We start from the raw sequence: 25729 nt of genomic DNA, 5'->3' as shown, positions 1-25729 counted from the left end.
CTAAAAACAAGTCTCTCACCGTTGCCGCCTGCTATAGACCACCCTCTGCCCCCAGCTGTGCTTTGGGTATAAATATGCACATTATCGAACAAAACATACATGTATTGTGTAACATGATGTCCTATGAGTGTCATCTGATGAAGATCACCAAAGGTTAGTGATTCATTGTATCTATATTTCTGCTTTTTGTGACTCCTATCTTTGGCTGGAAAATGGCTGTGTTTTTGTTTCGCTGTAAATCATTTTTGAAATCGGACATGATGGGTAGATTAACAAGATGTTTATTTGCTCAATTGGACTTGTTAATGTGTGAAAGTTACATATTTATAAAAAGTTTTTTTGAATTTCGCACACTGCCTTTTCAGTGCAATGTTGAGGTGGGGTTCCGCTAGCGGAACGCTTGGCCTAGACAGGTTAAAACCTGTTGAGTGTAGGGGGCAGTACCCAACTGTACCCAAATGAAACTGCCTATTTCTCAGGCCCAGAATCTAGAATATGCATATAATTGGCAGATTAGGATAGAAAACACTCTAAAGTTTCCAAAACTGTCAAAATATTGTCTGTGGGTATAACAGAACTGATATTGCATGCGAAAACCTGAGGAAAATCCAACAAGGAAGTGCCTAAGAAACGAATCCCCCTGTTCCATTGCATGCCTTCCCTCCATTTAAAGGGATATCAACCAGTTTCCTTTCCCTATGGCTTCCACATGGTGTGAACAGTCTTTAGACAAAGTTTTAGGCTTTTATTCTGAAAAATGAGCGATAATGATTACATCGCGTCAGTGGATGGCTGGGTGCCAGCAGAGTTTTGCATGCGCAACAGCTTGGAGAAGACATTTTCTCTCTCTCTCCTATTGAAAAAGCTACAGTCCGGTTGAAATATTATCGATTATTTATTGTAAAAACAAAATGAGGATTGATTATAAAAAACGTTTGACATGTTTCTACAAACTTTACGGACACTATTTGGAAGATTTGGAGCCTGTGGATTTCTGAACAAAACGTACCAACCAAATGGAGGTTTTTGGATATAAAAATAATCTTTATCGAACTCTATTGCACTTGTGATTTCATGAAAATTAAATATTTTTAGTAATTTAATTTGAATTTGGCGCTCTGCAATTCAGAGGATGTTGACGAAAATGATCCCGCTAACGGGATGGATGCGCCAAGAAGTTAACCAACACAAAAACATCCTACGATGTTCTGCATTAGCATCGAACAGACCCCATGATATGCAACTTTTCAGGGAAGCTAGAAACCAATATACACAGGCAGTTAGAAAAGCCAAGGCTAGCTTTTTCAAGCAGAAATTTGCTTCCAGAAACACAAACTCCAAAAAGTTCTGGGACTGTGTAAAGTCCATGGAATAAGAACACCTCCTCCCAGCTGCCCACTGTACTGAAGATAGGAAACACTGTCACCACCAATAAATCCACTAAAATTGAGAATTTCAAGAAGCATTTTTCTACAGCTGGCCATGCTTTCCACCTGGCTACCCCTACCCCGGTCAACAACACTGCACCCCCCACAGCAACTCGGCCAAGCCTTCCATTTCTCCTTCTCCCAAATCCAGTCAGCTGATGTTCTGAAAGAGCTGCAAAATCTGGACCCCTACAAATCAGTCGGGCTAGACAATCTGGACCCTTTCTTTCTAAAATGATCTGCCGAAATTGTTGCAACCCCTATTACTAGCCTGTTCAAACTCTTTCGTGTCGTCTAAGATTCCCAAAGATTGGAAAGCAGCTGCGGTCATCCCCCTCTTCAAAAGGGGGGGACACTCTTGACCCAAACTGCTACAGACCTATATCTATCCTACCCTGCCTTTCTAAGGTCTTGGAAAGCCAAGTCAACAAACAGATTACCGACCATTTCGAATCCCACCATACCTTCTCCGCTATGCAATCTGGTTTCAGAGCTGGTCATGGGTGCACCTCAGCCACGCTCAAGGTCCTAAATGATATCTTAACCGCCATCGATAAGAAACAATACTGTGCAGCCGTTTTCATCGATCTGGCCAAGGCTTTCGACTGTGTCAATCACCACATCCTCATCGGCAGACTCAATAGCCTTTGTTTCTCAAATGATTGCTCGCCTGGTTCACCAACTACTTCTCTGATAGAGTTCATAGTGTCAAATCAGAGGGTCTGCTGTCCGGGGGTGCCACAGGGTTCAATTCTTGGACCGACTCTCTTCTCTGTATACATCAATGATGTCGCTCTTGCTGCTGGTGAGTCTCTGATCCACCTCTACGCAGACGACACCATTCTGGCCCTTCTTTGGACACTGTGTTAACAACCCTCCAGACGAGCTTCAATGCCATACAACTCTCCTTCTGTGGCCTCCAATTGCTCTTGAATACAAGTCAAATTAAATGCATGCTCTTCAACCGATCGCTGCCTGCACATGCCCGCCCGTCCAACATCACTACTGTGGACGGTTCAGACTTAGAATATGTGGGCAAATACAAATACCTGGGTGTCTGGTTAGACTGTAAACTCTCCTTCCAGACTCACATCAAACATCTTCAATCCAAAGTTAAATATAGAATTTGCAAGAATTTCGCAACAAAGCCTCCTTCACTCATGCTGCCAAGCATACCCGTGTAAAACTGACCAACCTACCGATCCTCGACTTCGGCGATGTCATTTACAAAATAGCCTCCAATACCCTACTCAGATTGCATCCAATTTATTATCACAGTGCCATCTGTTTTATCACCAAAGCCCCATATACTACCCACCACTGCGACCTGTACACTCTCGTTGGCTGGCCCTCGCTTCATACTCGTCGCCAAACCCACTGGCTCCAGGTCATCTACAAGACCCTGCTAGGTAAAGTCCTCCGTTATCTCAGCTGTCCTAGCAACTCACAGATTACAGCACCTGTACATAGCCCATCTATAATTTTGCCCAATCAACTACCTCTTCCCCTACTGTATTTATTTTGCTCCTTTGCACCCCCATTATTTCTCTCTCTACTTTGCACATTCTTCCACTGCAAATCTACCATTCCAGTGTTTTTTTTTTACTTGCTATATTGTATTTACTTCGCCACCATGGCCTTTATTTTGCCTTCACCTCCCTTATCTCACCTCATTTGCTCACATTGTATATAGACTTATTTTTCTACTGTATTATTGACTACATGTTTGTTTTACTCCATGTGTAACTCTGTGTCATTGTATGTGTCGAACTACTTTGCTTTATCTTGGCCAGGTCGCTGTTGTAAATGAGAACTTGTTCTCAACTTGCCTACCTGGTTAAATAAAGGTGATCTGGTCTACCTGGTTAAATAAAGGTGATCTGGTCTACCTGGTTAAATAAAGGTGATCTGGTCTACCTGGTTAAATAAAGGTGATCTGGTCTACCTGGTTAAATAAAGGTGATCTGGTCTACCTGGAAAAAATAAAGGTGATCTGGTCTACCTGGAAAAAATAAAGGTGATCTGGTCTACCTGGTTAAATAAAGGTGATCTGGTCTACCTGGAAAAAATAAAGGTGATCTGGTCTACCTGGAAAAAATAAAGGTGATCTGGTCTACCTGGTTAAATAAAGGGGAAATAAAATAAAAACGTCATGACATGGTCTAAAAAAATATAAATAAATTCATGATAAAATCATCCATTGCCCATCCCTGCTCTAGAGGTGTTGAAAGCAGAGGGGGAGAGATCGAACGAGAGGGACACTACCACAACTTAGTCAGGACAACTTAGTAGCACGAGTGCCTGTAAATTGAAAAATGTCGGCTCAAAAAAATTCTGGAGCAAAATGTTTGAGATGATCAAGCAAGAATCCTTATTTTCCAGGTGCACTGGTTTCACAGCAAAATATATAGGCGTATATAGACAAGTAAGATAGTGGCTCTGTAGCGCCCTGGTAAGAGTAATTTATCTGAATTGCCAAGGACTTCAAACCATTTCATTACACGAAGTAGGTCTGGATAAATAAACCGAATCCTCTGTAAAGATATATCTGCCATTTCATTCATTTAACACTCATGTTCCTGATTTGGTTTAAAATTACATAAAATATCCACCATCAATTGAGTCGGCATCTCTAGGCCCTCACACCCATAACTATTCAGATCTGAACATTTCTCTGCAATACCATAAAGAAGCCTGACAGCTGAACTGTAGGTAGGTTTTGGATTTTGTGTTCAGTGTTGCCGTGCCGACTGCTACTACTGAACTCCAGACTGCAGGTAGAGTTGGAGTGGCTGTGAGAGGAGGACAGGTTACCTGGACCGTCTGGGAGGAAGGCTGTACTCTGGGAGGACAGAGTAGGAGCCTTGGGGGATCCTTCCCCCACATGGTGTTGCTCCTGGTCTGAACAAGGCTTTACTCTGGGAGGAGGGGGATCCTTCCCCCACATGGTGTTGCTCCTGGTCTGAACAAGGCTTTACTCTGGGAGGAGGGGGATCCTTCCCCCACATGGTGTTGCTCCTGGTCTGAACAAGGCTTTACTCTGGGAGGAGGGGGATCCTTCCCCCACATGGTGTTGCTCCTGGTCTGAACAAGGCTTTACTCTGGGAGGAGGGGGATCCTTCCCCCACATGGTGTTGCTCCTGGTCTGAACAAGGCTTTACTCTGGGAGGAGGGGGATCCTTCCCCCACATGGTGTTGCTCCTGGTCTGAACAAGGCTTTACTCTGGGAGGAGGGGGATCCTTCCCCCACATGGTGTTGCTCCTGGTCTGAACAAGGCTTTACTCTGGGAGGAGGGGGATCCTTCCCCTACATGGTGTTGCTCCTGGTCTGAACAAGGCTTTACTCTGGAAGGAGGGGGATCCTTCCCCCACATGGTGTTGCTCCTGGGCTGAACAAGAAGCCTTTACTGATCCATATGAGACGGAAATTGGTATTCTGCTGTACAATGGCCCTCCGATATATATGAACACACACACACATTTCCTTGGAGATGTTAGTGCAGTCGGACATGGGATTCGAACCAGCAACCATCCAGTTGCTGGCCTGCTTCTCTAACCACTAGGCATCTCAAATTCAAATCTATACCTCAAGCCAGTTCCACTGCTGGTTTTCATTCTTCCCCTCTAATCAGGGACTAATAGACTTGGGACACCAGGTGGGTACAAATAATGACTAGGTAGAACAGTGGAGCAGTAGTAGTACAGACCTCTTCACATTGATCTACATACGAGTGTGTGCTTGGCTATAGAGTTTCTGGAGAAGGGGACACCTTTCGGTAACATGACATGGGTCCATGCATTTCTTGACTTTCAAATAGCAACGTGATAGAGAATTTCCTGTTGTTGTATCCTATTTGAGGTAGGCAAAGATATATCACATTGAAAAGATCACCACTGTAAACTAATTTGAAAGAAAACCAATTGCATATTTAAATAATAGTTTGGCCTACATGTAATGAAAGTTTAGGTTTGATTTACATGACGTGTTCTATATGTATGGTGCCAACCCACTGGGCCAGTTGGCTGTTTGTTGGTCCACCAGCAGCTTGCTAGCTAGCTGACTATAAACAGCAAGCAAGCTAGCCTTTTTAGCTTCCCACATCTCTCCCATGTGAAATAATACGATTTATAAATCATTTGCCCTGGCAAATATTCTCAGCCTACTTGCCAGTGTAACCTACAACATTATCCCAGTTTAATATGCTGCTTCAATGTATTCACTCCCATAACAGCTACAATAGAGAAAAGGCTACCAGCTGTTTTTAACCGTGTAGCTATTATTACTACTATGTAGTTATTACTACAAAAAAATACCTTTTGGAGAGAATTCTAAATCAGGCTAAAATGTTGTCTCCTTGAGGAACGAAACGGTGTCGGAGCGTGTTAGGAGCCACCCCCACGTCTCCTCGAGGAACGAAACGGTGTCGGAGCGTGTTAGGAACCACCCCCACGTCTCCTCGAGGAACGAAACGGTGTCGGAGCGTGTTAGGAACCACCCCCACGTCTCCTCGAGGAATGAAACGGTGTCGGAGCGTGTTAGGAACCACCCCCACGTCTCCTCGAGGAACGAAACGGTGTCGGAGCGTGTTAGGAACCACCCCCACGTCTCCGCGAGGAACGAAACGGTGTCGGAGCGTGTTAGGAGCCACCCCCACGTCTCCGCGAGGAACGAAACGGTGTCGGAGCGTGTTAGGAACCACCCCCACGTCTCCGCGAGGAACGAAACGGTGTCGGAGCAGTGTTAGGAGCCACCCCCACGTCTCCGCGAGGAACGAAACGGTGTCGGAGCGTGTTAGGAACCACCCCCACGTCTCCGCGAGGAATGAAACGGTGTCGGAGCGTGTTAGGAACCACCCCCACGTCTCCGCGAGGAATGAAACGGTGTCGGAGCGTGTTAGGAACCACCCCCACGTCTCCGCGAGGAATGAAACGGTGTCGGAGCGTGTTAGGAACCACCCCCACGTCTCCGCGAGGAACGAAACGGTGCCGGAGCGTTTTAGGAGCCATCCTCACGTCTCCGCGAGGAATGAAACGGTGCCGTTGTTTTCCCCATTTGTGAGGAAAACAATGTGCTCCACTGTATATCTACTGTCTCCATAGTGTAGACCCCTGAACTAGGCAACCTGCCACCCCACCCCCTTACCTGGAGGTAAGTCCTGGTCCTGCAGCTCCCCTCCCAGACTGCTTACCTGGGGGTAAGTCCTGGTCCAGACTCTCCACCTCCACCGTACTGCTTTCTGTCTCACTGTGACCCGGAAGGGGGTTGGGGTGTCCTGGGGTCAGGGGGTTGGGGTGTCCTGGGGTCAGAAGGTTGGGGTGTCCTGGGGTCAGAAGGTTGGGGTGTCCTGGGGTCAACCCCAGAGTCAGGGAGTTGGGGTGTCCTGGAGTCAGGGGGTTGGGGTGTCCTGGGGTCAGGGGGTTGGGGTGGCCTGGAGTTAGGGGGTTGGGGTGTCCTGGGGTCAGGGGGTTGGGGTGTCCTGGGGTCAGGGGGTTGGGGTGTCCTGGGGTCAGGGGGTTGGGGTGTCCTGGAGTTAGGGGGTTGGGGTGTCCTGGAGTCAACCCCAGAGTCAGGGGGTTGGGGTGTCCTGGAGTCAGGGGGTTGGGGTGTCCTGGGGTCAGGGGGTTGGGGTGTCCTGGGGTCAGGGGGTTGGGGTGTCCTGGGGTCAGGGGGTTGGGGTGTCCTGGGGTCAGGGGGTTGGGGTGTCCTGGGGTCAGGGGGTTGGGGTGTCCTGGAGTCAACCCCAGAGTCAGGGGGTTGGGGTATCCTGGAGTCAGGGGGTCAGAGGAGGGGGTTTTACACAGTGCAGGGGTCCCTGTGGAGAGGGGAGGAGAGGAGGGCTGAGTCCAGTTTGAACCAGTCCCAGAGCTTTGCGCAATGGCTCCACTACTAATACCCTCCATGGAGGGGGACTCTGGGGTTGTAGGAGGGGTGTTGAGTACTGAGTTAGAGCCGCTGGGGGGGAACTCCTCCTGCTCACTCCTCCTCTCCTTCTCCTGGTTCTCCTCTGAGGTCCCAGGGTCCTCCCTCTCCGGGCCTCCTCCTGCCTCCTCTCCATCCCCGTTCCGCTCCCCCTTGCTCTCCCTCTCCTCCAGGCCTGATGAGAAGGACTGGGCCGTTCCAGGGGGAGGAGGGGAGTTAGCAGCCTCTGTGTCGGAGTCAGAGAACAGCTCCTTCAGGGTCTTCTTGGGCCACTGGGCCTGAATACTGGACCACACATCCTTCTGGCCCTTGGTGCGCCCCCCACCCACCTGCCTCTCTCTATCATCCGCTGTAGCAGCCATCTTGGCCCTCTTCTCAGGAATATCCCAGAATCCCGCAGGGCGGGCGCCACTGCCACTCCCGCCTCTTTTGTCGGTCTTGTCCTTCATGCCGTTGTACTTCTTGGAGGGGTAAGGTTTGGATTTTGGACAGGAACTGGGTTGCTCTCTCTCTCGGTCGGTCTCTGATTGGTTGGGATCAGTGGGAGGTGGTGCTCCTCCCTCATCGTCAGAGCTGCTACTAGAAGAGCCTCCTCCTGCTGGTCCGCCTCTCTCCTCCCCTGGCCCTCCTCCTCCTCTCTCCTCCCCTGGCCCTCCTCCTCCTCTCTCCTCCCCTGGCCGTCTTCCTCCTCCTCTCTCCTCCCCTGGCCCTCTTCCTCCTCCTCTCTCCTCCCCTGGCCCTCCTCCTCCTCTCTCCTCCCCTGGCCCTCTTCCACCTCCTCTCTCCTCCCCTGGCCCTCTTCCTCCTCCTCTCTCCTCCCCTGGCCTTCCTCCGCCTCTCTCCTCCCCTGGCCCTCTTCCTCCTCCTCTCTCCTCCCCTGGCCCTCTTCCTCCTCCTCTCTCCTCCCCTGGCCCTCTTCCTCCTCCTCTCTCCTCCCCTGGCCCTCTTCCTCCTCCTCTCTCCTCCCCTGGCCCTCTTCCTCCTCCTCCTCTCTCCTCCCCTGGCCCTCTTCCTCCTCCTCCTCTCTCCTCCCCTGGCCCTCTTCCTCCTCCTCTCTCCTCCCCTGGCCCTCTTCCTCCTCCTCTCTCCTCCCCTGGCCTTCTTCCTCCTCTCTCCTCCCCTCCTCCTCCTCTCTCCCTGGCCTTCCTGGGGTCTCTCGACAGCCAGTCAGCATTCCTGATGCTCCGGGTGGGGAGCTTGGTTTTGGACAGGGGTCCTTTAGGGGTGCGTTCCGACCGCTCCCGGGTTGCTCCCTCTGACTTCCTCTTCCTCGAGGCAGAGCTACCCGGCCCCTCCCTCTCACCCTCAAACACTGGTTGGCTTTGCCATTTCACCGCCTCCGGGACATCTTTGTTGATTGGTTCTTGGCCATTTCCTGCGATCAATGGGGTTTTGGGGACATTGGTAAAGGTGGCCCCCTCCCAGTGGTCTAATGCGTGAGGTGGTTCGGGCGGACCCCCCTTTCTAAGATGTTCTGGGGTACCCCCCTTTCTGAGATGTTCTGGGGTACCCCCCTTTCTGAGATGTTCTGGGGTACCACCCTTTCTGAGATGTTCTGGGGTACCCCCCTTTCTGAGATGTTCTGAGGTACCCCCCTTTCTAAGATGTTCTGGGGTACCCCCCTTTCTGAGATGTTCTGGGGTACCCCCCTTTCTGACATGTTCTGGGGTACCCCCCTTTCTGAGACCGCAGCGCCCCCCTGGACGGTCATCTTCATCTTCACAATCACCCTCCTCATCCTGGTGATCAATGTCATCTGTTGAACTATCTGAGGCTGAAACAACAACATGGTTTTCATAATCACATACTATACTAGCAGTCAGTCTAGGAGATTTGGAAAATAGTTGTTTGGAATTAAATACATTCCTAATCTATTATTGGATTAAGACTCTTTTTCATTCCAAAACTATTTTTCATTCCAAACAACTATTTTTCATTCCAAACAACTATTTTTCATTCCAAAGGTATTGGAGTCACTACACTTGAACAAGTAAAATACCCTTGCCCTCAAAGTACCCTTAAACAAGTAAGGGTTCAAATACATTTAGATGGATGGAATTGCATGAGTTTTCCATGACTTCTCAATTACTTTTAACTGAATTTCCAACAATTGGAGGCGTCTATGTATGTACTGTGCTTTCGGAAAGTATTCAGACCCCTTCACTTTTTCCAGTTTTTGTTACGTTACAGCCTTATTCTAAAATGGATTACATCATTTTTTCCCTCATCAATCTACACACAATATCCCATAATGACGAAGCAAAAACTGTTTTTTAGAAAAGTATTCAAACCCTCAGTACTTTGCTACAGCATCTTTTTGGCAGTGATTACAGCCTCATGTCTTCTTGGGTATGAAGCTACAAGCTTGGCACACCTGTATTTGAAGAGTTTCTCCCATTATTCTCTGCACATCCTCTCAAGCTCTGTCAAGTTGAATGGGGAGTGTCGCTGCCCAGCTTTTTTCAGGTCTCTCCAGAGACGTTCGATCGGGTTTAAGTCTGGGCTCTGGCTGGGTCACTCAAGGTCCTGAAGCCACTCCTGCGTTGTCTTGGCTGTGTGCTTAAGGTTCTTGTCCTCTTGGAAGGTGAACCTTTGCCCCAGTCTGAGGTCCAGAGCGCTCTGGAGCAGGTTTCATCAAGGATCTCTCTGTACTTTGCTCCGTTCATCTTTCCATCTATCCTGAAAAGTGTTCCAGTCCCTGCTGCTGAAAAACATCCCCACAGCATGATGCTGCCAACACCATGCTTCACCGTAGGGATGCTGCCACCACCATGCTTCACCGTAGGGATGCTGCCACCACCATGCTTCACCGTAGGGATGGTCCCAGTTTTCTTCCAGATGTGAAGCTTGGCCTTCAGGCCAAAGAGTTCAATCTTCATTTCATCAGACCAGAGAATCTTGTTGCTCATGGTCTGAGAGTCCTTTTTGTGCCTTTTGGCAAAGTCCAAGCGGGCTGTCATGTGCCTTTTACTGAGGAGTGGCTTCTGTCTGGCCACTCTACCATAAAGGCCTGATTGGTGGAGTGCTGCAGAGATGGTTGTCCTTCTGGAAGGTTCTCCCATCTCCACAGAGGAACTCTGGAGCTCTGTCACAGTGATCATCAGGTTCTTGGTCACCTCCCTGACTAAGGCCCTTCTCCCCCAATTGCTCAGTTTGGCCGGGCGGCCAGCTCTAGAAAGAGTCTTGGTGGTTCCAAACTTCTTCCATTTAAGAATGATGGAGGCCACTGTGTTCTTGGGGACCTTCAATACTGCAGACATTTATTGGTACCCTCCCCAGATCTGTGCCTCAACTCAATCCTGTCTTGGAGCTCTACAGACAATTCCTTTGACCTCATGGCTTGATTTCTGCTGTGAGACCTTTTTATAGACAGGTGTGTGCCTTTCCAAATCATGTCCAATCAATTGAATTTACCACAGATGGACTCCAATCAAGTTGTAGAAACATCTCAAGGATGGTCAATGGAAGCAGGATGCACTTGAGCTTCATTTTGACTCTCAAATCAAAGGGTCTGAATACCTGTTATTTCTGTTTTCATTTTTTAATGATGTGCAAACATTTCTAAAAACCTGTTTTTGCTTCGTCATTATTGGTATTGCGTGTAGATTGAGGAAAACAATTAATTTAATCTATTTTAGAGTAAGGCAGTAATGAAATAAACTGTGGAAAAAATGAATAATTTCTGATTGAACCGTATAAAAGTGTAATGTGGTAAACTGTTCTCTAATCCGCCTGTACTCATGTCTGTCATTGAACAAAGTAGAATACCTGTTAGGCTACTGTATGAAAGTAGGGATGCACCGATATAACAAAGTAGAATACCTGTTAGGCTACTGTATAAAAGTAGGGATGCACCGATATAACAAAGTAGAATACCTGTTAGGCTACTGTATAAAAGTAGGGATGCACCGATATAACAAAGTAGAATACCTGTTAGGCTACTGTATAAAAGTAGGGATGCACCGATATAACAAAGTAGAATACCTGTTAGGCTACTGTATGAAAGTAGGGATGCACCGATATAACAAAGTAGAATACCTGTTAGGCTACTGTATGAAAGTAGGGATGCACCGATATAACAAAGTAGAATACCTGTTAGGCTACTGTATAAAAGTAGGGATGCACCGATATAACAAAGTAGAATACCTGTTAGGCTACTGTATAAAAGTAGGGATGCACCGATATAACAAAGTAGAATACCTGTTAGGCTGCTGTATAAACGTAGGGATGCACCGATATAACAAAGTAGAATACCTGTTAGGCTACTGTATAAAAGTAGGGATGCACCGATATAACAAAGTAGAATACCTGTTAGGCTGCTGTATAAACGTAGGGATGCACCGATATAACAAAGTAGAATACCTGTTAGGCTGCTGTATAAACGTAGGGATGCACCGATATATCGGTGAACATATCGGAATCGGACGATAGTAGCTAAAAATGCCAACATCGTTATCGGCCAACGTCTAGTTTAACGGCGGCGTGCAAAGCTGACGTGTATAAAACATATATAATGTCTATATAATAATATATAAAACCTATATAATGTAGGTACATGACGTAAAATATAGCGCTACATGTGTAGCACAGCATTCGGGATTGGGATATTATTTTTGCGCTAGTTGGCTGTACCTTTCCTTCATAGCTTGTTCTCCATTTTCTTTTAAAATAGGGAGCCAATTTGTTTTCAGCGCTTTTCTTTCCATGACTGATCAAACTTGCTTTCTCGTCACTCTTGTTTAACTTGATGGAGAAACTTGTTTCCCAAACCTACGATGGTGCTGCTGTAATGAAATGTATCTGCTATTTGTATTTACAGCTAAGTCCCCTCCTGTTCCCTAAGAGGTGACGACCACTTCAGGTAAGTCCCCTCCTGTTCCCTAAGAGGTGATGACCACTTCAGCCAAGTCCCCTCCTGTTCCCTAAGAGGTGACAACCACTTCAGCCAAGTCCCCTCCTGTTCCCTAAGAGGTGACAACCACTTCAGCCAAGTCCCCTTCTGTTCCCTAAGAGGTGACAACCACTTCAGCCAAGTCCCCTCCTGTTCCCTAAGAGGTGATGACCACTTCAGCCAAGTCCCCTCCTGTTCCCTAAGACGTGACGACCACTTCAGCCAAGTCCCCTCCTGTTCCCTAAGAGGTGACGACCACTTCAGCTAAGTCCCCTCCTGTTCCCTAAGAGGTGATGACCACTTCAGCCAAGTCCCCTCCTGTTCCCTAAGAGGTGACGACCACTTCAGCTAAGTCCCCTCCTGTTCCCTAAGAGGTGACGACCACTTCAGCTAAGTCCCCACCTGTTCTCTAAGAGGTGACGACCACTTCAGCTAAGTCCCCTCCTGTTCCCTAAGAGGTGACGACCACTTCAGCTAAGTCACCTCCTGTTCCCTAAGAGGTGACGACCACGCCACTAACAGTGTCAACTCTCTCCTGAAGTGAACTGAAGCCATATCTCATGGACCCTCTCATCCATTGGATGTTTGAGCACTGAGCATCCCTGTCCATTTTCTGTCATTACTTTTTGCGGTGTCAATCACATTACACAACAATTTGATTATAAGCCTTGCTTGGACCAACTCATTCTTAGCTCTTTTGTCTATCTCTGTCGTGTTACTGTTTCTTGTCTTCCCAGTCCTGTCCTGTCGTCAGTGGAAGAGTTCAGCTCGTCTCCAACTCCATCCATCCATGATGAGCCTGTCCTGCACTGATGCTTCTGAACACCACAACCCATCATGGACTTAAGCCTCAACTCATGCTTCATTCAATCACTGCTGCGTAGCCCTCTCATTCCCATTTCCCATAATATTGTATTATAAATGTCTTTATTAAATGTTTTAGGTTAAAACAATTTGTCTTTGACAATTCCCCCCCCCCCCCAAAAAAAAAATGTTTCTCCATTAACCTGCCTCCAATGCTTGCAGGCCATTGAGTATAGAAGTGATTTCAAAAGACTGCATAGTCCGTTGGTTCTCACCGTCCTCCATCTTGGAGAAGACATGGAGCTCGTGGGCCAAGCCGGGACATGAGCCATAGCCAGGGCCGAGGAGTTTGGAGGAGGGGCGGGGGACACGTAGGTTGTTGGGGGACGGACTCCCCAGGTCTTGGTTCAGTCGTTCGAGGCGGTTGCGCTCTCTCTCCGCTTTGTTCTGGGAGGGCAGGAAGACCATGTTAAGGGCTCCAGAGTAATGTTCTGTATCTTGTGGTCACCTCATGTCATCTTCATAAACAGAAACACAACTGTTTCTTCGGTAAATTCATTTGAAATGGCTACAGTTAAAGTTTACATACAGTGGGGCAAAAAAGTATATAGTCAGCCACCAATTGTGCAAGTTCTCCCACTTAAAAAGATGAGAGAGGCCTGTAATTCTCATCATAGATACACTTCAACTATGACAGACAAAATGAGAAAAAAATCCAGAAAATCACATTGTAAGATTTTTTATGAATTTATTTGCAAATTATGGTGGAAAATAAGTATTTGGTCAATAACAAAAGTTTCTCAATACTTTGTTATATACCCTTTGTTGGCAATGACAGAGGTCAAACGTTTTCTGTAAATCTTCACAAGGTTTTCACACACTGTTGCTGGTATTTTGGCCCATTCCTCCATGCAGATCTCCTCCAAAGATTTTCTATGGGGTTGAGATCTGGAGACTGGCTAGGCCACTCCAGGACCTTGAAATGCTTCTTGCGAAGCCACTCCTTCGTTGCCCAGGCGGTGTGTTTGGGATCATTGTCATGCTGAAAGACCCTGCCACGTTTCAGCTTCAATGCCCTTGCTGATGGAAGGAGGTTTTCACTCAAAATCTCACGATACATGGCCCCATTCATTCTTTCCTTTCCACGGATCAGTCGTCCTGGTCCAGAAAAACAGCACCAAAGCATGATGTTTCCACCCCAATGCTTCACAGTAGGTATGGTGTTCTTTGGATGCAACTCAGCATTCTTTGTCCTCCAAACACGACGAGTTGAGTTTTTACCAAAAAGTTCCATTTTGGATTCATCTGACCATATGACATTCTCCCAATCTTCTTCTGGATCATCCAAATGCTCTCTAGCAAAATTCAGACGAGTTTGGACATGGCTTAAGCAGGGGGACACGTCTGGCACTGCAGGATTTGAGTCCCTGGCGGCGTAGTGTGTTATTGATGGTAGGCTTTGTTACTTTGGTCCCAGCTCTCTGCAGGTCATTCACTAGGTCCCCCCGTGTGGTTCAGGGATTTTTGTGATCATTTTGACCCCACGGGGTGAGATCTTGCATGGAGCCCCAGATCGAGGGAGATTATCAGTGGTCTTGTATGTCTTCCATTTCCTAATAATTGCTCCCACAGTTGATTTCTTCAAACCAAGCTGAGTTTGGAGTGTGACTGTTTGAGGTTGTGGACAGTCTTTTATACTGATAACAAGTTCAAACAGGTGCCATTAATACAGGTAATGAGTGGAGGACAGAGGAGCCTCTTAAAGAAGAAGTTACAGGTCTGTGAGAGCCAGAAATCTTGCTTGTTTATAGGTGACCAAATACTTATTTTCCACCATAATTTGCAAATAAATTCATAAAAAACCGTACAATGTGATTTTCTGGATTTTTTTTCTCATTTTGTCTGTCATAGTTAAAGTGTACCTATGATGAAAATTACAGGCCTCTCTCATCTTTTTAAGTGGGAGAACTTGCACAATTGGTGGCTGACTAAATACTTTTTTGCCCCACTGTATACCTAAGCCAACTACTTTTAAACTCAGTTTTTCACAATTCCTGACATTTAATCCTAGTAAAAATTCCCTGTTTTAGGTCAGTTAGGATCACCACTTTATTTTAAGAATGTGAAATTTCAGAATTAAGAAGAGAGAATTATTTATTTCAGCTTTTAATTATTTCATCACATTCCCAGTGGGTCAGAAGTTTACATACACTCAATTAGTATTTGGTAGCATTGCTTTTAAATTGGTTAACTTGGATCAAACGTTTCGGGTAGCCTTCCACAAGCTTCCCACAATAAGTTGGGTGAATTTTGGCCCATTCCTCCTGACAGAGCTGGTGTAACTGAGTCAGGTTTGTAGGCCTTCTTGCTCACACACGCTTTTTCAGGTCTGCCCACACATTTCCTATAGGATTGAGGTCAGGGCTTTATAATTGCCACTCCAATACCTTGACTTTGTTGTCCTTAAGCCATTTTGCCACAACTTTGGAAGTGTGCTTGGGGTCATTGTCCATTTGGAAGACCCATTTGCAACCAAGCTTTAACTTCCTGACTGATGTCTTGAGATGTTGCTTCAATATATCCACATAATTTTCCATCCTCATGATGCTATCTATTTTGAGAAGTGCACCAGTCCCTCCTGCAGCAAAGCACCCCCCCAACATGATGCTGCCACCCCCGTGCTTCACGGTTGGGATGGTGTTCTTCGGCTTGCAAGCTTCCCCCTTTTTCCTCCAAACATAACGATGGTCATTATGGCCAAACAGTTCTATTTTTTGTTTCATCAGACCAGAGGACATTTCTCCAAAAAGTACAATCTTTGTCCCCATGTGCAGTTGCAAACTGTAGTCTGGCTTTTTTATGGCGGTTTTGGAGCAGTGGCTTCTTCCTTGCCGAGTGGCCTTTCAGGTTATGTCGATATAGGACTCGTTTTACTGTGGATATAGATACTTTTGTACCTGTTTCCTCCAGCATCTTCACAAGGTCCTTTGCTGTTGTTCTGGGATTGATTTGCACTTTTCGCACTTAAGGACGTTCATCTCTAGGAGACAGAACGCGTCTCCTTCTTGAGCAGTATGACAGCTGCGTGGTCCCATGGTGTTTATACTTGCGTACTATTGTTTGTATAGATGAACGTGGTACCTTCTGGCGTTTGGAAATTGCTCCCAAGGATAAACCAGACTTGTGGAGGTCTACAATTTTATTCTGAGGTCTTGGCTGATTTCTTTTGATTTTCCCATGATGTCAAGCAAAGAGCCACTGAGTTTGAAGGTAGGCCTTGAAATACATCCACAGGTACACTTCCAATTGATTCAAATTATGTCAATTAGCCTATCAGAAGCTTCTAAAGCCATGACATCATTTTCTGGAATTTTCCAAGCTGTTTAAAGGCACAGTCAACTTAGTGTATGTAAACTTCTGACCCACTGGAATTGTGATACAGTGAAAAAAATCTGTCGAAACAATTGTTGGCACAAAGTATATGTCCTTACCAACTTGCCAAAACTATAGTTTGTTCACAAGAAATCTGTGGAGCGGTTGAAAAACAAGTTTAATTGACTTCAACCTAAGTGTATGTAAACTAGTTTTAATGACTCCAACCTAAGTGTATGTAAACTAGTTTTAATGACTTCAACCTAAGTGTATGTAAACTAGTTTTAATGACTTCAACCTAAGTGTATGTAAACTAGTTTTAATGACTTCAACCTAAGTGTATGTAAACTAGTTTTAATGACTTCAACCTAAGTGTATGTAAACTAGTTTTAATGACTCCAACCTAAGTGTATGTAAACTAGTTTTAATGACTCCAACCTAAGTGTATGTAAACTAGTTTTAATGACTCCACCTAAGTGTATGTAAACTAGTTTTAATGACTCCAACCTAAGTGTATGTAAACTAGTTTTAATGACTTCAACCTAAGTGTATGTAAACTGGTTTTAATGACTTCAACCTAAGTGTATGTAAACTAGTTTTAATGACTCCAACCTAAGTGTATGTAAACTAGTTTTAATGACTCCAACCTAAGTGTATGTAAACTAGTTTTAATGACTCCAACCTAAGTGTATGTAAACTAGTTTTAATGACTCCAACCTAAGTGTATGTAAACTAGTTTTAATGACTCCAACCTAAGTGTATGTAAACTAGTTTTAATGACTCCAACCTAAGTGTATGTAAACTAGTTTTAATGACTCCAACCTAAGTGTATGTAAACTAGTTTTAATGACTCCAACCTAAGTGTATGTAAACTAGTTTTAATGACTCCAACCTAAGTGTATGTAAACTAGTTTTAATGACTCCACCTAAGTTTATGTAAACTAGTTTTAATGACTCCACCTAAGTGTATGTAAACTAGTTTTAATGACTCCAACCTAAGTGTATGTAAACTAGTTTTAATGACTCCAACCTAAGTGTATGTAAACTAGTTTTAATGACTCCAACCTAAGTGTATGTAAACTAGTTTTAATGACTCCACCTAAGTTTATGTAAACTAGTTTTAATGACTCCAACCTAAGTGTAGGTAAACTAGTTTTAATGACTCCACCTAAGTGTATGTAAACTAGTTTTAATGACTCCAACCTAAGTGTATGTAAACTAGTTTTAATGACTCCACCTAAGTTTATGTAAACTAGTTTTAATGACTCCAACCTAAGTGTATGTAAACTAGTTTTAATGACTCCAACCTAAGTGTATGTAAACTAGTTTTAATGTCTCCACCTAAGTGTATGTAAACTAGTTTTAATGACTCCAACCTAAGTGTATGTAAACTAGTTTTAATGACTCCACCTAAGTGTATGTAAACTAGTTTTAATGACTTCAACCTAAGTGTATGTAAACTAGTTGTAATGACTCCAACCTAAGTGTATGTAAACTAGTTTTAATGACTCCACCTAAGTTTATGTAAACTAGTTTTAATGACTCCAACCTAAGTGTATGTAAACTAGTTTTAATGACTCCACCTAAGTGTATGTAAACTAGTTTTAATGACTTCAACCTAAGTGTATGTAAACTAGTTGTAATGACTCCAACCTAAGTGTATGTAAACTAGTTTTAATGACTCCACCTAAGTTTATGTAAACTAGTTTTAATGACTCCAACCTAAGTGTATGTAAACTAGTTTTAATGACTCCAACCTAAGTGTATGTAAACTAGTTTTAATGACTCCAACCTAAGTGTATGTAAACTAGTTTTAATGACTCCACCTAAGTGTATGTAAACTAGTTTTAATGACTCCAACCTAAGTGTATGTAAACTAGTTTTAATGACTCCACCTAAGTGTATGTAAACTAGTTTTAATGACTCCAACCTAAGTGTATGTAAACTAGTTTTAATGACTCCACCTAAGTGTATGTAAACTAGTTTTAATGACTTCAACCTAAGTGTATGTAAACTAGTTTTAATGACTCCAACCTAAGTGTATGTAAACTAGTTTTAATGACTCCAACCTAAGTGTATGTAAACTAGTTTTAATGACTCCAACCTAAGTGTATGTAAACTAGTTTTAATGACTCCACCTAAGTGTATGTAAACTAGTTGTAATGACTCCAACCTAAGTGTATGTAAACTAGTTTTAATGACTCCACCTAAGTGTATGTAAACTTCTGACTGCAACTGTATATGCAAAATAGTATTACATTTTTTTTTATTAATATTTCTCCTACCTTTATTTTCTTGCGATGCTTGATCTTCTGAACATTCTTATTGGCCGGACGGACAATCTTGTCGGCTTTGACCCATTCGTCATATCTGATGGGAGAGATGGACACAAAGGGTCAATCACAGGTCAAAAGTAACGTGTATATAGCTCATATCCCAAATGGCACCCTATTCCCCATATAGTGCACTACTTTTGACAAACACTCTATGGGATTCCCTATAGGCTCTGGTCAAAAGTGGTGCACTACATAGGGAGCCTAACAAGTATTATCACAGAGACATTCAACCCTCTATCTATCATCTGTCTGACAAACCAACACCTCACTGACCACAGACATTCAACCCTCTATCTATCATCTGTCTGACAAACCAACACCTCACTGACCACAGACATTCAACCCTCTATCTATCATCTGTCTGACAAACCAACACCTCACTGACCACACAGACATTGAACCCTCTATCGTCTGCCTGACAAACCAACACCTCACTGACCACACAGACATTCAACCCTCTATCGTCTGTCTGTCTGACAAACCAACACCTCACAGACCATACAGACAATCCACCCTCTATCGTCTGCCTGACAAACCAACACCTCACTGACCACACAGACATTCAACCCTCTATCGTCTGTCTGACAAACCAACACCCCACTGACCACACAGACATTCAACCCTCTATCTATCTATTGTCTGTCTGACAAACCAACACCTCACAGACCATACAGACAATCCACCCTCTATCGTCTGTCTGACAAACCAACACCTCACTGACCACACAGACATTCAACCCTCTATCGTCTGCCTGACAAACCAACACCCCACTGACCACACAGACATTCAACCCTCTATCTATCTATTGTCTGTCTGACAAACCAACACCTTACTGACCACACAGACAATCCACCCTCTATCGTCTGCCTGACAAACCAACACCTCACTGACCACACAGACATTCAACCCTCTATCGTCTGTCTGACAAACCAACACCTCACTGACCACACAGACATTCAATCCTCTATCGTCTGTCTGACCCCCACTTTAGTCAAACAGGATCCAGATCTAACAGAAAGAGACCCAAAATGATATCATGAAATAAGGTTTTCTTAATGCAGATAAACCCACATTATATTATGGAATAACAGAAGATTAATGCAGATAAACCCACATTATATTATGGAATAACAGAAGATTAATGCAGATAAACCCACATTATATTATGGAATAACAGAAGATAAATGCAGATAAACCCACATTATATTATGGAATAACAGAAGATTAATGCAGATAAACCCACATTATATTATGGAATAACAGAAGATTAATGCAGATAAACCCACATTATATTATGGAATAACACAACATTAATGAAGATAAATCCACATTATTTTATGGAAGAAGACAACATTAATGAAGATAAATCCACATTAGGATAAAATACCACAATTACTACTTAATTTCAGTCTACAGAATGATACTACCCAGAGATACTACTTAACATCAGTCTACAGACCGATACTACCCAGAGATACTACTTAACGTCAGTCTACAGACCGATACTACCCAGAGATACTACTTAAGTACCTACAGAAAGGAATGAAAGTCTTCCAACCTCACACCAGAAGACAACTTAACGCAGAGAGAAGAGCTTCTGCTCAACCAGTTTTGGAACTCAACCACAAAACGCCAGTAAGACAATGACATCACTACATCGGTCTCACTGTGAAAAGCTCCCATCTGTTGTGTGTGTCTCATAATCCCCTTAGGTATGCCAACTCTACTTCTACATAGTAACACTGTACTACCCTGTCTCTGGCCCAGGGGGGAGAGGTGAGTATAGCAACACTTTAATACCACATTCAAACTATAGGGCCCGCCCTGGGGCGGCAGGGTAGCCTAGTGGTTAGAGCGTTGGCTAGTAACCGGAAGGGGGAGTTACTTAGTGGTAGTGGCTAGTTAAATAAAGGTCAAATAACATTTTAAATAAATAAATTTAAAAAACAAATCGCTGCCTGTGGTCCTTTCCAGTGCGATTCCAGCAACTATGGTAGATGGGTAACCAGGCCAGCCCAGTTCATCCCAGGCTCGGCCTAGGAACCAGGCTGGCCTTTCAGAGTGACTGAGGTATTATTCTAAGGCTCTGTGACAAGGCTTACGGCCATCCACAGTACACTGAGAAACGTTCATATGGTTACATCTGTCCTGTCGAGAGACTACTTAGACAAACAGTGGGGGGACAGGCAGACGGACAAGCAAGGGACAGAAACTTTACAATGTCAACCGTGTTATTATCATGTTACTGATTGACCCAATTCTCTATTTCGGCCAGTAGATGGCCGACAGTGTAAAAAGATGATTAGATGAATAATTTTTTTAAATATATTTTTTTAAATGTACCTTTATTTAACTAGGCAAGTCAGTTAAGAACAAATTCTTATTTTCAATGACGGCCTAGGAACAGTAGGCAGAACAACAGATTTGTACCTTGTCAGCTCGGGGGTTTGAACTTGCAACCTTCCGGTTACTAGTCCAACGCTCTAACCACTAGGCTACCCTGCCGCCCCGGCAGAGTATCTACTGTATTATTATTATTACTATGAGGGACATACCCATTTAAATAGTCATCCAATCAAAGCCAAATTATCTTTGTTTTAGAAGAGGATAGATAGGCTGTAAAATAATGGTTGTTAGGTGAAAGGTCATATTCCCCAGGGCTGTGTGTCCTGCTAATCTTACCTGACGTTCCAGCCACACCTCTCCACTTAATATATATTAAACTAGTAGTGGTCAGGTGATAAATATATTGAGGTGAAAGGTCATATTCCCCAGGGCTGTGTGTCCTGCTAATCTTACCTGACGCTCCAGCCACACCTCTCCACTTAATATATATTAAACTAGTAGTGGTCAGGTGATAAATATATTGAGGTGAAAGGTCATATTCCCCAAGGCTGTGTGTCCTGCTAATCTTACCTGACGTTCCAGCCACAGTAGTGAACCAGGTAGAGCACCTCTCCCCCCTCCACGTCAGCATCTTTCACAGTGGCCTGGTACGTCTTCAGGCTGCGACCACGCCCATACCTCACCTGCACCTTCATCCCCGGGGGGTAACACTCAAATTCCTCCCCTTCCTCCCCCAGATCCTCATCACCACCATCGCCCTCCCGACTGCAGCTCTCATCCCTGAAACCAATGAAACACATTTCAGCTTCCTGTTCACTTCCTGGATCTAGGCTTCCCATAATGGACAACAACCACAACCCCCACACCCACTTTCACAACCTGGCAGTAGGTAGACCAACAACAATACCCTCGCCCTTGGACTGTGTTAACCCAAAACCTCCAAGACATTACCACTAAATAACTTACCTAGCCTCCACAACCTCCAAGACACAACAAATAAATAACCCTCCTATTCTCCTCAAACACCAGGCCACTACTACTAAATTACCCCCCGAAGATTCCAAGACACTAATACTAACTAACCCCCCCAAGCCACTACTACTAAATAACCCCCAAGCTTCCTCAACCTCCAAGCCACTACTACTAAATGACCCACCTAGACTCCAAGCCACTAATACTAACTAACCCCCCTAGCCTCCAAGCCACTACTACTAAATAACCCCCAAGCCTCCTCAACCTCCAAGCCACTACTACTAAATAACCCCCCTAGACTCCAAGCCACTACAACTAAATAACCCCCCTAGACTCCAAGCAACTACAACTAAATAACCCCCTAGACTCCAAGCCACTACAACTAAATAACCCCCCTAGACTCCAAGCCACTACTACTAAATAACCCCCCTAGCCTCCAAGCCACTACTACTAAATAACCCTGTAGCCTCCAAGCCACTACAACTAAATAACCATGTAGCCACCAAGCCAGTACAACTAAATAACCCCCCTAGACTCCAAGCCACTACAACTAAATAACCCCCTAGACTCCAAGCCACTACAACTAAATAACCCCCCTAGCCTCCAAGCCACTACAACTAAATAACCCCCTAGACTCCAAGCCACAACTACGAAATAACCCCCCTAGCCTCCAAGCCACTACTACTAAATAACCCTGTAGCCTCCAAGCCACTACAACTAAATAACCATGTAGCCACCAAGCCAGTACAACTAAATAACCCCCCTAGACTACAAGCCACTACAACTAAATAACCCCCTAGACTCCAAGCCACTACAACTAAATAACCCCCCTAGCCTCCAAGCCACTACAACTAAATAACCCCCTAGACTCCAAGCCACTACAACTAAATAACCCCCTAGACTCCAAGCCACAACTACGAAATAACCCCCCTAGCCTCCAAGCCATGACTACTAAATAACCCTGTAGCCTCCAAGCCACTACAACTAAATAACCCCCCTAGCCTCCAAGCCACTACTACTAAATAACCCCCAAGCCTCCTCAACCTCCAAGCCACTACTACTAAATTACCCACCTAGACTAAAAGCCAATACAACTAAATAACCCCCCTAGACTCCAAGCCACTACAACTAAATAACCATGTAGCCACCAAGCCAGTACAACTAAATAACCCCCCTAGCCTCCAAGCCACTACAACTAAATAACCCCCTAGACTCCAAGCCACTACAACTAAATAACCCCCCTAGACTCCAAGCCACAACTACGAAATAACCATGTAGCCACCAAGCCAGTACTACTAAATAACCCTGTATCCACCAAGCCACTACTACTAAATAACCCTGTAGCCTCCAAGCCAGTACTACTAAATAACCCTGTAGCCTCCAAGCCAGTACTACTAAATAACCCTGTTGCCACCAAGCCACGACTACTAAATAACCCTGTTGCCTCCAAGCCACTACTACTAAAATAACCCCGTTGCCTCCAAGCCACGACTACTAAATAACCCCCTAGTCTCCAAGCCACGACTACTAAATAACCCCACTAGCCTCCAAGGCACTACTACTAAATAACCCTCCTAGCTTCCAAGCCACTACTACTAAATAACCCCCCCCTAGCCTCCAAGCCACTACTACTAAATAACCCCCCCCTAGCCTCCAAGCCACTACTACTAAATAACCCCACTAGGCTCCAAGCCACTACTACTAAATAACCCCCCTAGCCTCCAAGCCACTACTACTAAATAACCCCCTAGTCTCCAAGCCACTACTACTAAATAACCCCCAAGCCTCCTCAACCTCCAAGCCACTACTACTAAATAACCCCCCTAGACTCCAAGCCACTACAACTAAATAACCCCCCTAGACTCCAAGCAACTACAACTAAATAACCCCCTAGACTCCAAGCCACTACAACTAAATAACCCCCCTAGACTCCAAGCCACTACTACTAAATAACCCCCCTAGCCTCCAAGCCACTACTACTAAATAACCCTGTAGCCTCCAAGCCACTACAACTAAATAACCATGTAGCCACCAAGCCAGTACAACTAAATAACCCCCCTAGACTCCAAGCCACTACAACTAAATAACCCCCTAGACTCCAAGCCACTACAACTAAATAACCCCCCTAGCCTCCAAGCCACTACAACTAAATAACCCCCTAGACTCCAAGCCACAACTACGAAATAACCCCCCTAGCCTCCAAGCCACTACTACTAAATAACCCTGTAGCCTCCAAGCCACTACAACTAAATAACCATGTAGCCACCAAGCCAGTACAACTAAATAACCCCCCTAGACTACAAGCCACTACAACTAAATAACCCCCTAGACTCCAAGCCACTACAACTAAATAACCCCCCTAGCCTCCAAGCCACTACAACTAAATAACCCCCTAGACTCCAAGCCACTACAACTAAATAACCCCCTAGACTCCAAGCCACTACAACTAAATAACCCCCTAGACTCCAAGCCACAACTACGAAATAACCCCCCTAGCCTCCAAGCCATGACTACTAAATAACCCTGTAGCCTCCAAGCCACTACAACTAAATAACCATGTAGCCACCAAGCCAGTACAACTAAATAACCCCCCTAGACTCCAAGCCACTACAACTAAATAACCCCCTAGACTCCAAGCCACTACAACTAAATAACCCCCCTAGCCTCCAAGCCACTACTACTAAATAACCCCCAAGCCTCCTCAACCTCCAAGCCACTACTACTAAATTACCCACCTAGACTAAAAGCCAATACAACTAAATAACCCCCCTAGACTCCAAGCCACTACAACTAAATAACCATGTAGCCACCAAGCCAGTACAACTAAATAACCCCCCTAGCCTCCAAGCCACTACAACTAAATAACCCCCTAGACTCCAAGCCACTACAACTAAATAACCCCCCTAGACTCCAAGCCACAACTACGAAATAACCATGTAGCCACCAAGCCAGTACTACTAAATAACCCTGTATCCACCAAGCCACTACTACTAAATAACCCTGTAGCCTCCAAGCCAGTACTACTAAATAACCCTGTAGCCTCCAAGCCAGTACTACTAAATAACCCTGTTGCCACCAAGCCACGACTACTAAATAACCCTGTTGCCTCCAAGCCACTACTACTAAAATAACCCTGTTGCCTCCAAGCCACGACTACTAAATAACCCCCTAGTCTCCAAGCCACGACTACTAAATAACCCCACTAGCCTCCAAGGCACTACTACTAAATAACCCTCCTAGCTTCCAAGCCACTACTACTAAATAACCCCCCCCTAGCCTCCAAGCCACTACTACTAAATAACCCCCCCCTAGCCTCCAAGCCACTACTACTAAATAACCCCACTAGGCTCCAAGCCACTACTACTAAATAACCCCCCTAGCCTCCAAGCCACTACTACTAAATAACCCCCTAGTCTCCAAGCCACGACTACTAAATAACTCCCCCAGCCTCCAAGCCACTACTACTAAATAACCCTGTTGCCTCCAAGCCACTACTACTAAATAACCCTGTTGCCTCCAAGCCACGACTACTAAATAACCACCTAGTCTCCAAGCCACTACTACTAAATAACCCTGTAGCCTCCAAGCCACAATGACGAAATAACCCCCCTAGCCTCCAAGCCACTACTACTAAATAACCCTGTAGCCACCAAGCCACTAC

General features: G+C 45.0%; 1 protein-coding gene across 1 annotated transcript in view; it reads right to left on the bottom strand.

The window, feature by feature from the left end:
• Positions 1 to 25729, bottom strand: part of LOC109885876 (AT-rich interactive domain-containing protein 4B) — a 239422-nt gene that overhangs the window by 62628 nt on the left and 151065 nt on the right. The window contains exons 17-21 of the mRNA XM_031804853.1: positions 21667 to 21876; positions 18700 to 18784; positions 13318 to 13489; positions 8403 to 9121; positions 6617 to 8033 (exon numbers count right to left, since the gene is read on the bottom strand). Of these exons, the coding sequence (XP_031660713.1) occupies positions 6617 to 8033; positions 8403 to 9121; positions 13318 to 13489; positions 18700 to 18784; positions 21667 to 21876 (2603 nt within the window). The remainder of the gene's footprint in view (positions 1 to 6616; positions 8034 to 8402; positions 9122 to 13317; positions 13490 to 18699; positions 18785 to 21666; positions 21877 to 25729) is intronic.

Source organism: Oncorhynchus kisutch, linkage group LG25 (genome assembly GCF_002021735.2).
Source record: "Oncorhynchus kisutch isolate 150728-3 linkage group LG25, Okis_V2, whole genome shotgun sequence".
NCBI lineage: Eukaryota > Metazoa > Chordata > Actinopteri > Salmoniformes > Salmonidae > Oncorhynchus > Oncorhynchus kisutch.
Note: the sequence above shows the minus strand (reverse complement) of the source record. Positions and strands in the feature narration are given on the sequence as shown.